Raw genomic sequence first — 12453 nt, 5'->3', positions numbered from 1 at the left:
ATCTTTCAAGGTCCACAGAAAATTATGTGTTTGGACTATGGAAACACACATACTACCAAATGAAAGATTGGACTCTTATCTTTCATCAGAAAAAAAAAGTTAGTTTCTACCTTATTCCGTTTTTCAGTAATCAACAACAGAAAATGGTTAGTTTCACCTCTGTTTTGACAAAAAAACGTCTTTTAACGTCTTTGGCACTCCTCCATAGGATTTTACTAAACGTTATTTAACGTTTTTGGCAGTCAAAGAGTTAATACCCTTTTTTGTCTTTTAATTGCACCCCCCTTCGGACCAACACATTGGGACCATACTGAAGCCGGTTGGAAACCAGGCATGGGTAGGGGAGGGGGTTTGTTTGTTTGTGTTCAGTATTTGCAGGGGTGGGGGGGTTGGGGGATGATAACCTTGTCAGGCAGAGAGCAAACAAGAGTGTTTGCTCAATGGTGTTATCGATTCGACTGGGATTGAAAGCGCCGGCGGTCAAAACACTCGGATCGGGTAAACAGAGCGTGGCGGGAAAGTGCCAACGAGGCCGACGCCCGAGCAAGAAGGATCATTACCGCGTCCCGTCTTAAGTTTGCTACACCTATCATCAACACGCCCCCCCCAGTCTCCAGCCGGCTAATCTGCTCATCAGGCGTGAAGGCAGCGCAGTCAAGCGGCTGCAAGGAACTGCGAGTCTCGGTTGGAGCCGCGGCGTCTGTTCTGGTCCGCCGAGGGGACGCGCCCCGGGAGACCTCTGGCAACAAAACAAAAACCACCAGCTAACGAGACACAGGAGCCGTGCGTGCTTTCATGGCCCGTCCGGGGCATCTGGAGCGTGTCACACAGGCGCAAATGCTGGATGCCACCTTGGGTAGTCCGCCAGGAAAAACAACATGAAGCCAAGAACAAGCATATTTTTTGGGGGGGCTGATTCTGAAGAGGATAAAATAAGACATAGAAGTAGAAAAATAAGATGTGTATGACGATAAAGACAAGAAAATAAGACGATGACCAGATTCAAACTCAAGTTAAATGCCAGTAAGCAAACACCTTCCACCATTTAAAGTGCCTCTGATTAACCCCAAATGAACTACAGCTGTTCTAGTAGGCTTTTCTTGACATTTTGTTTTCGCTTACTTTGCTTTTAGTCACTTAGTTACAATTACTTTAATACAATTACTATTTTGTAACTGTAACTAAGCAATTGGACAGACAAGGCATTACGTTACTAGTTACTAAATTACATTTACTTTCCTACAGTTAATTAGTAACTAAGTAACTGAAGCAGTAAATTAAGCAAAAATGTCCTGAAAGCTGTAACTATTTGCATATCTGGACAGACTTTAAATATTTACCTAATATCCACTGGGCTCTAAGTTACTAGCTACTTAGTTACAGTTACTTTGCTAGTTATTTAGTAACTGCAAAAAAGTGTGCAAAGTATGCAAAACATGTCGTAAAGAGCCTGCTAGAACAGCTGAACTTTGAGGCTAATCGGAAGCCCTTCAAATGCTGACTCCCATTTAACATGAGCCTCAACCGCAGCGATAAGAGGGTGCGCACACTTGTGCAACCACATTAATCCAACCGTTTAGTTTTTTTTCTGTAAAATATTGTTTTTAATTCAATTGAATTGTACAGGTTATAGGTCACATTAATGGTGGAAATATTTTGAAATGATCGATCTCTGTCTCGTTTTTTTTTATAGCACATTTTTTTTTGAACGGGGGTGTGTAGACTTTTTATATACACTGTATCTAAGCAGTCAAATGAATATGATTACATGGACCCTTTAGGAATGGTGAAAAAAAAAAATGGCATTGATGGAGGGTAACAGGAAACGAGGGAAAAAACAAAAAATTGCAACATTGTTATAATATGAAGTAGGCCGGCAGTAGTTTATGATCTTGAAGATCTAAAGATATGATGATTGAAAGATATGATTGGAACCCTCTGATCTGTCCTCCATGAACAACATATAGGACAGGACATACATTTTTAATTACAGTTTGGTCTTGGTAGAGATCCGTGCGCTATGTTGGATTGCATCCTAGTTACACATGGTCGTTATAGCAATCGCACCTTAGACTTTTGACCTTTGAGGTTTTTATCTGTTTTCAGACTTGTACGTCCATCTCGCGGGTCCGAGCTCCCCCCCCCGCTTCATCCAATCACCCAGGGACTCATTTTGAGTCCCCGAGCCCGATCTGGATGGCTCAAAAAAAAGCCCTTTTAAGATCTAAAGATGTGATTAAAATCCTGCTGGAGCGTTGACAAGCCGGCCGACGCGTATTCATTGCAAGAGCAACAGAAAGCGATACCGGTCGCCCGTCCCCGGTGCCTGTTGTGTAAATATTTAAAATCTGTCCAATTCATCCACCCTCGGGGACCTCCTGGTGATCCAGTACAGTAGGAAGACGGTAAACTGATAGGCATCGCTCGGCAAGGGAGAGTGGGAGGTGTGTGTGTGTGTGTGTGCGTGTGCGCGTGAGGGCTTCATTGTGCGTTAATGGTGGTGGCTACTGCTTGAGGTTGTTGATGGATGGGGCTCACTGGGAAGAGCGCGAGGCTCCACTTCCTCGCCGCTGACAGATGACGAGCTGTGGGAGGAGAGCAGCAGTCTCTCCGTCAATGCGAAGGAGGAAGCCCCAAATTCTTTCCTGTGAAAAGTCCACGCAGATAAACACATAATAACTCGGCGGGCCCAGAGGCCCAAAACAAAAATAAAGGTTTTACCTTACCCAATTTTGACGCAGCTACTTTGTCTCCTTTGGAGGAGGCAGGAAGCGGAGTTGACGTCGTAAAAGTAGGTGGAGGAGTCGAGGGGAGGCAGACAGGCTGACTCTTCGTCTTCTCGCCTCGCCTGGTGGGAATGAGAGGGAGTGAGACCGGAGACGGGTGGCGTTGGGACCTGCTAGCTTAATGCTAGCACATCATAGAAAACGGCATTTACAAGCTAACATGTAGTGTCTTTGTGACGGTGTGGTAGCGCTAAATGACTAAAATGCCTCTAAGATGCTAAAGTCTGCTAGCTTAATGCTAACACATCATAGAAAACGCCATTTACAAGCTAACATGTAGTGTTTTTGTGACGGTGTGGTAGCGCTAAATGACTAAAATGCCTCTAAGATGCTAAAGTCTGCTAGCTTAATGCTAACACATCATAGAAAACGCCATTTACAAGCTAACATGTAGTGTCTTTGTGACGGTGTGGTAGCACTAAATGACTAAAATGCCTCTAAGATGCTAAAGTCTGCTAGCTTAATGCTAACACATCATAGAAAACGCCATTTACAAGCTAACATGTAGTGTCTTTGTGACGGTGTGGTAGCGCTAAATGACTAAAATGCCTCTAAGATGCTAAAGTCTGCTAGCTTAATGCTAACATATCATAGAAAACGCCATTTACAAGCTAACATGTAGTGTCTTTGTGACGGTGTGGTAGCGCTAAATGACTAAAATGCCTCTAAGATGCTAAAGTCTGCTAGCTTAATGCTAACATAAAATGGGAAGCACCAGGCTAACAAGTAGCATCTCGGTAACGCTTTCAGCAATGGATATTTGAACACAAACAGTTTAGCAACACATGATGCAAACAATAGAGCATAGGGTGACTAAACATCCCCTTTTTGGAGGCCAGCCTATTTTCTTATGTCCTGTTCGGGCATCTTGGGGTTTTATAAATTCATGAATTCATGTCCGGTTGGCATTGCGTGACTAATAGAAGGTGAAGTACACTGTGTAACTGCGACTGTTACCCACAATTTCAAGGGCGGGGCAAGTGTCCTCTTTTTTGGGGAAATGGTCACCCTAATATAGCATGTTATCTTTGATGCTAACACATAATAGGAAACGCCATTTACAAGCTAACGTAGCATCTTCGTGACGATGTGGTTAACGCTAAATGACTAAAATGCCACTAAGTTGCTAAAGTCTGCTAGCTTAATGCTAACATAAAATGGGAAGCACCAGGCTAACAAGTAGCATCTCGGTAACGCTTTCAGCAATGGATATTTGAACACAAACAGTTTAGCAACACATGATGCAAACAATATAGCATAGGGTGACTAAACATCCCCTTTTTGGAGGCCAGCCTATTTTCTTATGTCCTGTTCGGGTATCTTGGGGTTTTATAAATTCATGAATTAGCATGTAGCCAAGTAGCATTTAGGTAGCGTTGTTGTAACACTTTTAGCAATGGATGTTCGAACACAAACAGTTTAGCAACATATAAACACAAACAATATAGCATATAATCTTTAATGCTAACACGTATTGTTTGCTTTGTATTAGCGATCTTAGCGTGAAACACGCTAGCTAATAGTGAAGTGCTTGATTTGATTAACTGTCTGTTTACGAGTGTGAACAAAGAGATGGATGTTATTGATCGTCTCCCTTTTTGGCGTCCAGCTTTCTATGGGACGACTACGCCGTGGAGGTGCGACTCAACGACTACCTGGACATCGTGTGCCCGCACTACCCGCAGGGCGAGGTGCCGCTGCTGGACGCCGAGCGCTACGTGCTCTACATGGTGGAACGCGAGGACTACGAGAACTGCAAGCCGCAGTCGTACGACCAGATGCGTTGGGAGTGCGGACACCCGTTCGCGCCGCACGGGCCCGAGAAGTTCTCCGAAAAGTTCCAGCGCTTCACGCCCTTCACCCTCGGGAAGGAGTTCCGACAAGGAGAAAGCTACTATTATATCTGTAAGTGAACATTACAGTACATTATTATTTTTGGGGAAAAAATTCATCAAGTGTTGGGAAATTGTTTCAACAAAAAAATAAACAAATTGGTCAGTAATAATAATAACAATAATAATAATAATAATAGAACTAAAAGAAGAATTTTCTTCCTTCCAGGGGTGCTCGAAACCTGTCAGGGTGCGAGGGCATTTCTTGTGCTAGACCCCCCGATTTTCTATTGGATTTAGGTCTGGGCTCTAAAATGCAATTTTTCCAGTTTTTTTACACATTATTTTTATAGTATGTAAAAAAAAAAAAAAAAGGGGGGGGGGGTTCTAATGTTAAAATGATTTGAATATGATACTTTTTTTTGTATTTCCGATGTTTATAAAAATGACATCATGATAAATTTAGACAAATTATCCAAATATTGTTTTAATTATAAAATGAACAATTTATTTGAAAAATACACACGTTAAGGGACAAACCCATTTTTTTATTGCACAGTTGGAAAAATTATCTGTTAAAATAGCAGTTTTAATAAAATGAAAGAAGTGTACATAATTTCATAACAAGTAGAATTTTGGAAACTATAATGTTCAAAAATAAAAGCAAACATTATGTCAAGGTGAAAAAAAATACAATACCTTTTAACTAAGTGAGAAAAAACAGCAACCATTAAAATAGTTTTTTTCTGCCCCCCCCCAAAAAAAACGAAATCATTTAAAAATATTTTTTGCCAATTTTGAAAATTAAAAAAATTTATATTTGAACCTGCGCAATTAAAAAATCCTACACAAAAAATAATAACATTTATTTTTAAAATAAATAAATAAAATAAAAAATGTTCACTCGACTTACCCTGAAACTAAGAACTTCAATGACAGCAAAATAATGGAAGCAAAAATAGATTCTTTCAAAAATAATTTTCCCCAAAACGTCACATCAAATCTATACAATTCAAGTGAAAATAACCACAAGTTGTCCAATTGGCTTAGACTAAAACTACTACCTAAACAATGTTTTTTAGGGGGTCTATATAATTTCCACCTGTCTTGCCTCTCTCCATTGCAAGAGTGCTCCAAATCTGTCAGGGTGCGAGGGCACAGCCCCCCTGCAGGTCACCCCACACATTTCCAATCGAATTTCGGTCTGGCCTTTAACTGTGGCCCTCCCAAACCTCAAACCGTCTCCTGTTTTTCTAAGCTTGACTGTACGCTATCTGCGCAGTCCAAACATCCCACTTGTCGCTGATACGGTAAGCCCGAAAGTGGGGTGTCGGCTCGCCCCAGTGCAACCGCACGCACGGAGTCGAGTTTTCGCCCCGACCGCGACTGTAATTAGATAAGCGGCGGGGCAAGGCGCTCTCCGCCTCGTCACAGATGGCCTCCTTAAGCTTTGTGTGTGTGTGCGCGGCGTGCACGCATGCATGGGATGGATTAAGAGGCCAGGAGAGGATAAGTGCATTAGTTGGGATGCTAACGCATGTGTGTGATTTTCACCCCCGTCCCCGTCCCCGTCCCCGTCCCCGTCCCCGTCCCCGTCCCTGCAGCAAAACCTTTACACCACCACGGAGAAGAGTGCCTGCGACTAAGGGTGGACGTCGTCGCGGCCGACGGTGAGAAAAAAACACCCACGATCGCTTAATGGCGGACATTTTGAAAGGCTATTTGATTGTTTTTTTTTTTTTTACCCATTTGTTGTCTGATCTCAGGCTCGCAGGAGGCCAGGGTGGCCAAAGGAGGCACGGGCGGGGACGCCGTGGGAGCTGGGGGCGGGGTTCACAACCCGTCCAACAGACTGCCCGCAGGTATGATGGCCCCTCTCTCCATCAGTGAACCCTTGCAAGAAGAGAGAAATTTACGCAAGGGGGTTGTAATTACGTTTAAATGCCACGAGATGGCGGGAAAAAAAAAACATTCAAAACAGAAAGGATCATAAAACATCAACACCATAACATGTGCACAATTATTAACCCATGTTACATAACTGACTGTAGTCAGGAGTGAATTTCAAAAAAACAAATCACATGAGGCTCATCAATAGTATTAGCTAGCATGCTAGCTAAACTGGAAAGTTGTGGGGGGGGGGGGTAGGCCCCAGAAACCAGTTGCACCCATCGACACGAAATTGGTGACACATGTCAATCATGACAAGGATACATGAAAAAGTCTCAAAGACCCATACGCAAAACGGATCAAAAAGTCAGCCATTTTGGCATCAAAATTAGATTATCTGGAGGCTTCACCATAAAAAAAAAAACACAAGTTTCACTAATTATCACGAAATTGGGTAGACATGTCCATCATGACAGGATGCATTAAAAAGTCTCAAGGACCCATGCCTGAAATTGAACAGGTAGTCATCCATTTTGGTTTGAAGAAGCCATTTTAGCATTAAAGCTTGATTGTCATTTGAAGGCTTCACTATGAAAACGCACCAGTTTCACCAAATGGCATGAAATTGGGTAGATATGTCTTATCGTGACAGGACGCATGAAAAAGTCTCAAGGACCCATTCTTGAAATCAAACAGCAAGTCGTCCATATTGGTTTGAATCAACCATTAGGCATCAAAATTCCATTTCATCTTTTGGAGGCTACACCATGAAAAAAACACACCAGTTTCACCGATCTGTATGAAATTTGGTGGGCATGTTCAACACAACTTGACGAGTGAAAAAGTCTCAAGGACCCATGCCTGAACTTGAACAGGTAGTCATCCATTTTGGTTTGAAGAAGCTGTTTGGTATCAAAATTCGATTTTATCTTTTGGAGGCTACACCATGAAAAAAAAAAAACAGTTTCACCGATCTGTATGAAATTTGGTGGACATGTTCAACACAACTTGACGAGTGAAAAAGTCTCAAGGACCCATGCCTGAAACTGAACAGGAAGTCAGCCATTTTGCTTTGAAGCTTTGCCGACACAATTACTCAACATCGTGCTTGTCTTTTTGTGTCTTGCAGCCGACGACCCTGTGGTCGGCCTCCCCGAGGTACGGAAGAGCGTACGGACCAACTCGGCGTCGTCGACGTCGCGATCCATCCTATCGTTGCTCGTCCCGTTTTTGCTTTTGCTGCACTGAGGCAACTCTCACAGGCCTTTTCCCCCCCCCCCCCCACTTTTTTGTGTGTGTGTGTGGGACCACAATGAAGGGACAGTCTGCGGGGACGAAACCGCCGAGCGCCTGAGCTCAGCCCTGTGGCCGGCCACAGGGCGAGACGGGAGGACAAAGAATAGACGGGACTCGCGATAGAACAGGACGAGCGATCGGGGCGAACGCTATGAAATATGAAATTGAACCTACTGCCCTCGGAGCCAAAGATTGGTCGCCTCCTCTATCTTGTGACCCCCCCCCCCCCCCCCCGCCCCCGCCCCCACACTCGCCAGTATCGCGTTCTATTTGTGTGTTATGATCGAAATGTAGCATTGACGGACTGCTGTCATGACAAGCACACAATTCCACACGCTGACACACTGCCATGAGAAAAACGTTTGTACATTCTGTGAAGATAATTTATGACATTGCGTCGGGAGGTTTCCTGTATATACCACGAGCGAGCAAGCGAATGAGTTTGTGTGTGTGTGTGAAAGGGGTAAGTTGTGCGACAAAATGGACTGGTGCCGAAAGCAAACACTGACTTTTTGTGTGTTTTTGTATCTCGCGGGGAGGCTGGTCTGCTCCGTTTGGTCAATCTCACCCCCCCCACCCAAAAAAAAAACCAACAACCTGGAATCCAAGATGAAATTCAACCAATAAGCTACGACTGCATTCAATTTGGATGATTGGAAAGAGACAAAGCACAACAGTGTGACGACATTTGAAGTCTTTTTTTGTTTTTACCGAAACAACTTTTTGTACATGTGTATGATATGTAAATACATAGAATATTATATAAAACAACGAAACCTGTTTGATATGACTAATGTGAAATTTTCATGTGGAATAAAAAAACAAAATATTTTTGGGAAAACCAAAAGACATGAGTTGTCACTACTTTTTTTTTCCCCAAGCTTAACTTTATGAATTTATGTGATTTTTTTTTTTTTTTTACAGGAGTAAGGTAACAGAGGTGGTGGTCTCAATCCAAATATTGATATTGTCATTCAAATTGTGAAAAATATTGTCTTTTATTAAAGAAGTAGAAATTGTCAGTTTTAATTTGCAAGTCAAACTGCAAGCGTTAAAAATTCAATGTTATAGCGTTGCTTCAAATACTAATTTCTTGATTAGGTTTAATGTTTTTATTTAGGTATATTATTTTTGAAGGTGCTTTTTAACTACTGTATTTTTTAAATTCATTTTACTGTATTGTTTTATATTATTAATACTTTAGTTAGATTAAATTGGACATTTTAGTTTATTATAGTCTTACTTTTATTTAATACATTTAATTATATATAATAATAATAATATCAAATATTACTATGTAAAATGTTAATTGATTCGTGTAATAAATTTTGGTTTGATTCGATTTTTTTTTACATTTCATACGTTTTAAAAATATGAACTTGCTGTTTTTGTCTAATTTATTTTTTATTTGTACATTTTGTTTATTTTCAATATTTTATTTTAAATGTTACCGTTTATTTTGATACTTTTACAACTATCATAAAATATATATATATATTATTTTTTGTTGTGATTTATTGATTCTGTTAAACACTTCATTTGATATTATAGATGAAAAAGACTTTTCACTCCACTGAAAAAGTTGTAAGAAGAAGAAGAAGCCAGACGAACTTCCTCTTTTTGCGTCGAAGCCTTGGCGGAGGTCTTCTCCGACGCGAAGCCCGCCACTCACCCCGTGAATGTGACAGGCCTGCTAATCGCGTTAACGTGTCTGCAGACTGTTGAAAAGCAACAACGGAGGTGAGATGAAGCTGGAAGGTGACAATGTTTACCCCCGAGAAGTTTGCCACTTCGACGCGTGACCTCAAACGTGACCTTTACCCCCGTCGCCCACTTTGCTTGTCTCCCGCCATTGTGCTGTCAAGTCGTCCGTACTCTTTATGGCCGTGACAGTAAAAACAGCTGTGGCGGCAAACGCCGGTGCCACTGCCCAATGTTTTCAAAGTGGGAGGGTGTGGAGGGGGGGGGGGGGACGACAACATAAATTCCAGCTGGCCTCTTTGAGTGGCTCCACTGGTTTATTTGTTTTTGTTATTGTTGACTTGCTCGTCGGGAATGCCAGTCTGTGTGAATGTGCAGAAAACTAGCGTGGAGACCTTAATTGCGCCATTCAATGCATTTGGTTTCCTGTCCTCCATTGTTTTTATTTAGTTCACTTTTTTGTGTTGTTGTTGATATTCTCGTCACTTTCCCATGCTGTCATTTGCACGCTCGCCGTCAAATCTCCTCTAAAAGTGTCACCGGGGGACAAACGTCACCGTCACAGGGACCGGGTGTGGCTAAAATGTTCGCGGTTTGTTTAGTAGCAGTTCTTCTAGTAATTTCGATATCGAACATTTTATTTGTAGCGAATCCTAGTAAATTCTTGTGAGGGCAGACTTACAGGATTAACATATCCACAATAAGCTGCTGCCGGGCTAATTACTCTTGGAATTCCAATCCGTCTTTGTTGCTTGTCTGAACAGTTTGAATGCGTGCGAATCATTAGAGTTTACAAAGATGTATTTGTAGAGAATCATGCCATTTGTTTCGCGGCAATTTGTATGATATGACGCCTATTAGAGCCATGTATAATTTATTTATTTTTTTTTTAGAAGGGGGTGATATTCGGAGAGAAAAAAACTCGTGCCAAATTTGCGAGAAAAAAACTCAGAAACTTACAAGAAATAAACGTAGCGTACTTGGATATTTGTGGCAATAATTTTCAGTCGGGTTAAGCATTCGCAATTTGAAACGTTCTGCCAGCGACGATGACACCTTGCTTGTTAAAATGTAGATTTACTTTGTTTCCAGAATTATTATTTACACATTCATATATATATATATATATTTGTACAAATAGTTAAGTTGATGTGTCGAATCTGCTGCTCTCCGTCTTTCACTTGCATTTACCTAAAGTAAAGCTTCTGATTGGTTAGTGTTAGTCAGCTGATCAGGAAGTGTTTTCGCTCCTAGCTGCCGTGTTTAAATTAAGGATAACTCCTTCTCCGTTCTGCCTTTTCATTTTTAAAGTGTTCCATTAACCTCCAACATATCCTAACGTTAGACTATAGCGACGCTACGTGTATTTGTCAGGTTAATGTTCTTGTGGCAAGTCTTCATTGAAAACATGAAGATGAAACGTTAGCAAAAGATGCTAGCTCACTTAATAACTATACGAGTGTTTTTTTAAATAAGATATTTTATATTTCTAAACATCAGACAATGGCTGGGATGTTTTTAATTGTGTTTTTATGCTTTTTTTTGAGTCTGTCATGAGGATGGATGTAGTGTAACAGGTGTAACATGTTGGCCTCTCATCTGATTTATTGTGTAGCTGGCAGGAAAAAAAACAGATGGACGTTTTCAAAGTGTGGTGCGCGCAAACGAAATATTTCACATGTGGCGACAGGTTGACAACGCCGCTGCCCATTGAGTCGGCGAAGGCCTTTGGTGCCATTGCCAGAGTGGAAGATTTGCCGGGTAAATAACAGGTTGCTTTTCATGCCGTCTGCTCGGGTAACAGCTTGGATGGCAAGGGTGTGGGGGGGGGGGGGGGGACTATGAAGGGGGTGTACAATATGTGCATGGTAGTGCTGCTGGCGTGTGTTTTTATTTTCTAAGTTACGGGAGCTCCTAATGACGCCTTTGGCCCCGACTCGCCTTTGTTTACGCACAACGGAGGGGGGCCGCGCACAAAAGAAGCACTCCTTGCCAGAATCAGATTAGCTGGCGGCTACATACGCTTGCTAACCTTCTCCCTCCGACGGCCCACCAAGGCCGCGTGGGAAGGCAGAAAACTGCCGGATGATGTACATTTCATCCTGTTAACCGCGCTCTTTGGGTTGGGGCCCACAGGAACCAGACCACGTCATTTTCCGTAAATTTGGGCTGTAAAACATAAAATGGTGGTAATATGACACAGTGAACACATAAAACAAAACACAAGTACACATTGAGTGTTGAAACAACAAACTGTGCAACTGAACCATGTAATTTCAAATGTCCACTAGCCTACTTTGTGTATCTAAAACAACTACATAGCTTTACACTTAAGTCTGCTAGCATAATGTTAGCAGACAATGGGAAGTGTCATAGACAGGCTAACGAATAGCGCATCAATGTGGCGATGTTATAGTGTTTTAGCTAACAAGCAGCAACGCGTGTTGACAAGCACGTATTCTTCCTACTCTGTGAAGGACGAATATTACTGCTGCTTACTGGGGAGTTGTGACCGTCTCTATGTACGCATCAGAAGTAGCAGCACAATGTCCATTGAATTAAAGCAAAACTAGCCTACATTGTGTATCGAAAACAACCACACTGCTTTGCCCTAAATTCTGCTAGCTTAATGCTAACATATAATGTGAAGCATCATAGACAGGCTAACTAATAGCATCTACGTGGTGTTTTTTGTTTTTTTTTAGCGCTTTAGCTAACAAGCAGGCAGGCAATATAACAATACATATTCAAGGCGTTTCCATTTAAATTTTGCAGTGAACAGTTAGTCGGTATGCATTTGTCCATTTCCGCGTTGCCTTCCTGTTTATGCAATCAGGGCTATTTTAGATGTCAATCATTACAGTATAGATGACTTTTAAGTGCTTTTGGTGACCAAGTACATTTACAAAATATATTCAACTGCAATTTTTTTGGGGGGGTGAACAGAA

General features: G+C 41.8%; 2 protein-coding genes across 3 annotated transcripts in view; one reads left to right on the top strand and one right to left on the bottom strand.

Annotated features, from left to right (window-relative positions):
• Positions 1-8653, top strand: part of efna1a (ephrin-A1a) — a 46110-nt gene extending 37457 nt beyond the window's left edge. For both annotated transcript variants that reach the window (XM_077549278.1, XM_077549279.1), the window contains 4 exons: positions 4396-4691; positions 6223-6288; positions 6385-6480; positions 7638-8653. In XM_077549278.1, coding sequence (XP_077405404.1) covers positions 4396-4691; positions 6223-6288; positions 6385-6480; positions 7638-7756 — 577 coding nt within the window. In that variant the 3' untranslated portion in view covers positions 7757-8653. The remainder of the gene's footprint in view (positions 1-4395; positions 4692-6222; positions 6289-6384; positions 6481-7637) is intronic.
• LOC144037649 (uncharacterized) lies at positions 2399-5747 on the bottom strand. Its single transcript, XM_077549280.1, has 4 exons — positions 5721-5747; positions 5532-5545; positions 2727-2848; positions 2399-2645 (listed from the first exon to the last, which is right to left on the bottom strand). Exons 1-4 carry the CDS (start codon positions 5737-5739, stop codon positions 2492-2494), a joined length of 309 nt encoding a protein of 102 aa, XP_077405406.1. The 5' UTR covers positions 5740-5747; the 3' UTR covers positions 2399-2491.
• Positions 8654-12453: the final 3800 nt, after the last annotated feature.

This window comes from Vanacampus margaritifer, chromosome 17 (genome assembly GCF_051991255.1).
Source record: "Vanacampus margaritifer isolate UIUO_Vmar chromosome 17, RoL_Vmar_1.0, whole genome shotgun sequence".
NCBI classification, from domain to species: Eukaryota; Metazoa; Chordata; class Actinopteri; order Syngnathiformes; family Syngnathidae; genus Vanacampus; species Vanacampus margaritifer.
The sequence above is the reverse complement of the archived record's forward strand: the minus strand, read 5'-3'. Positions and strand labels throughout refer to the sequence as shown.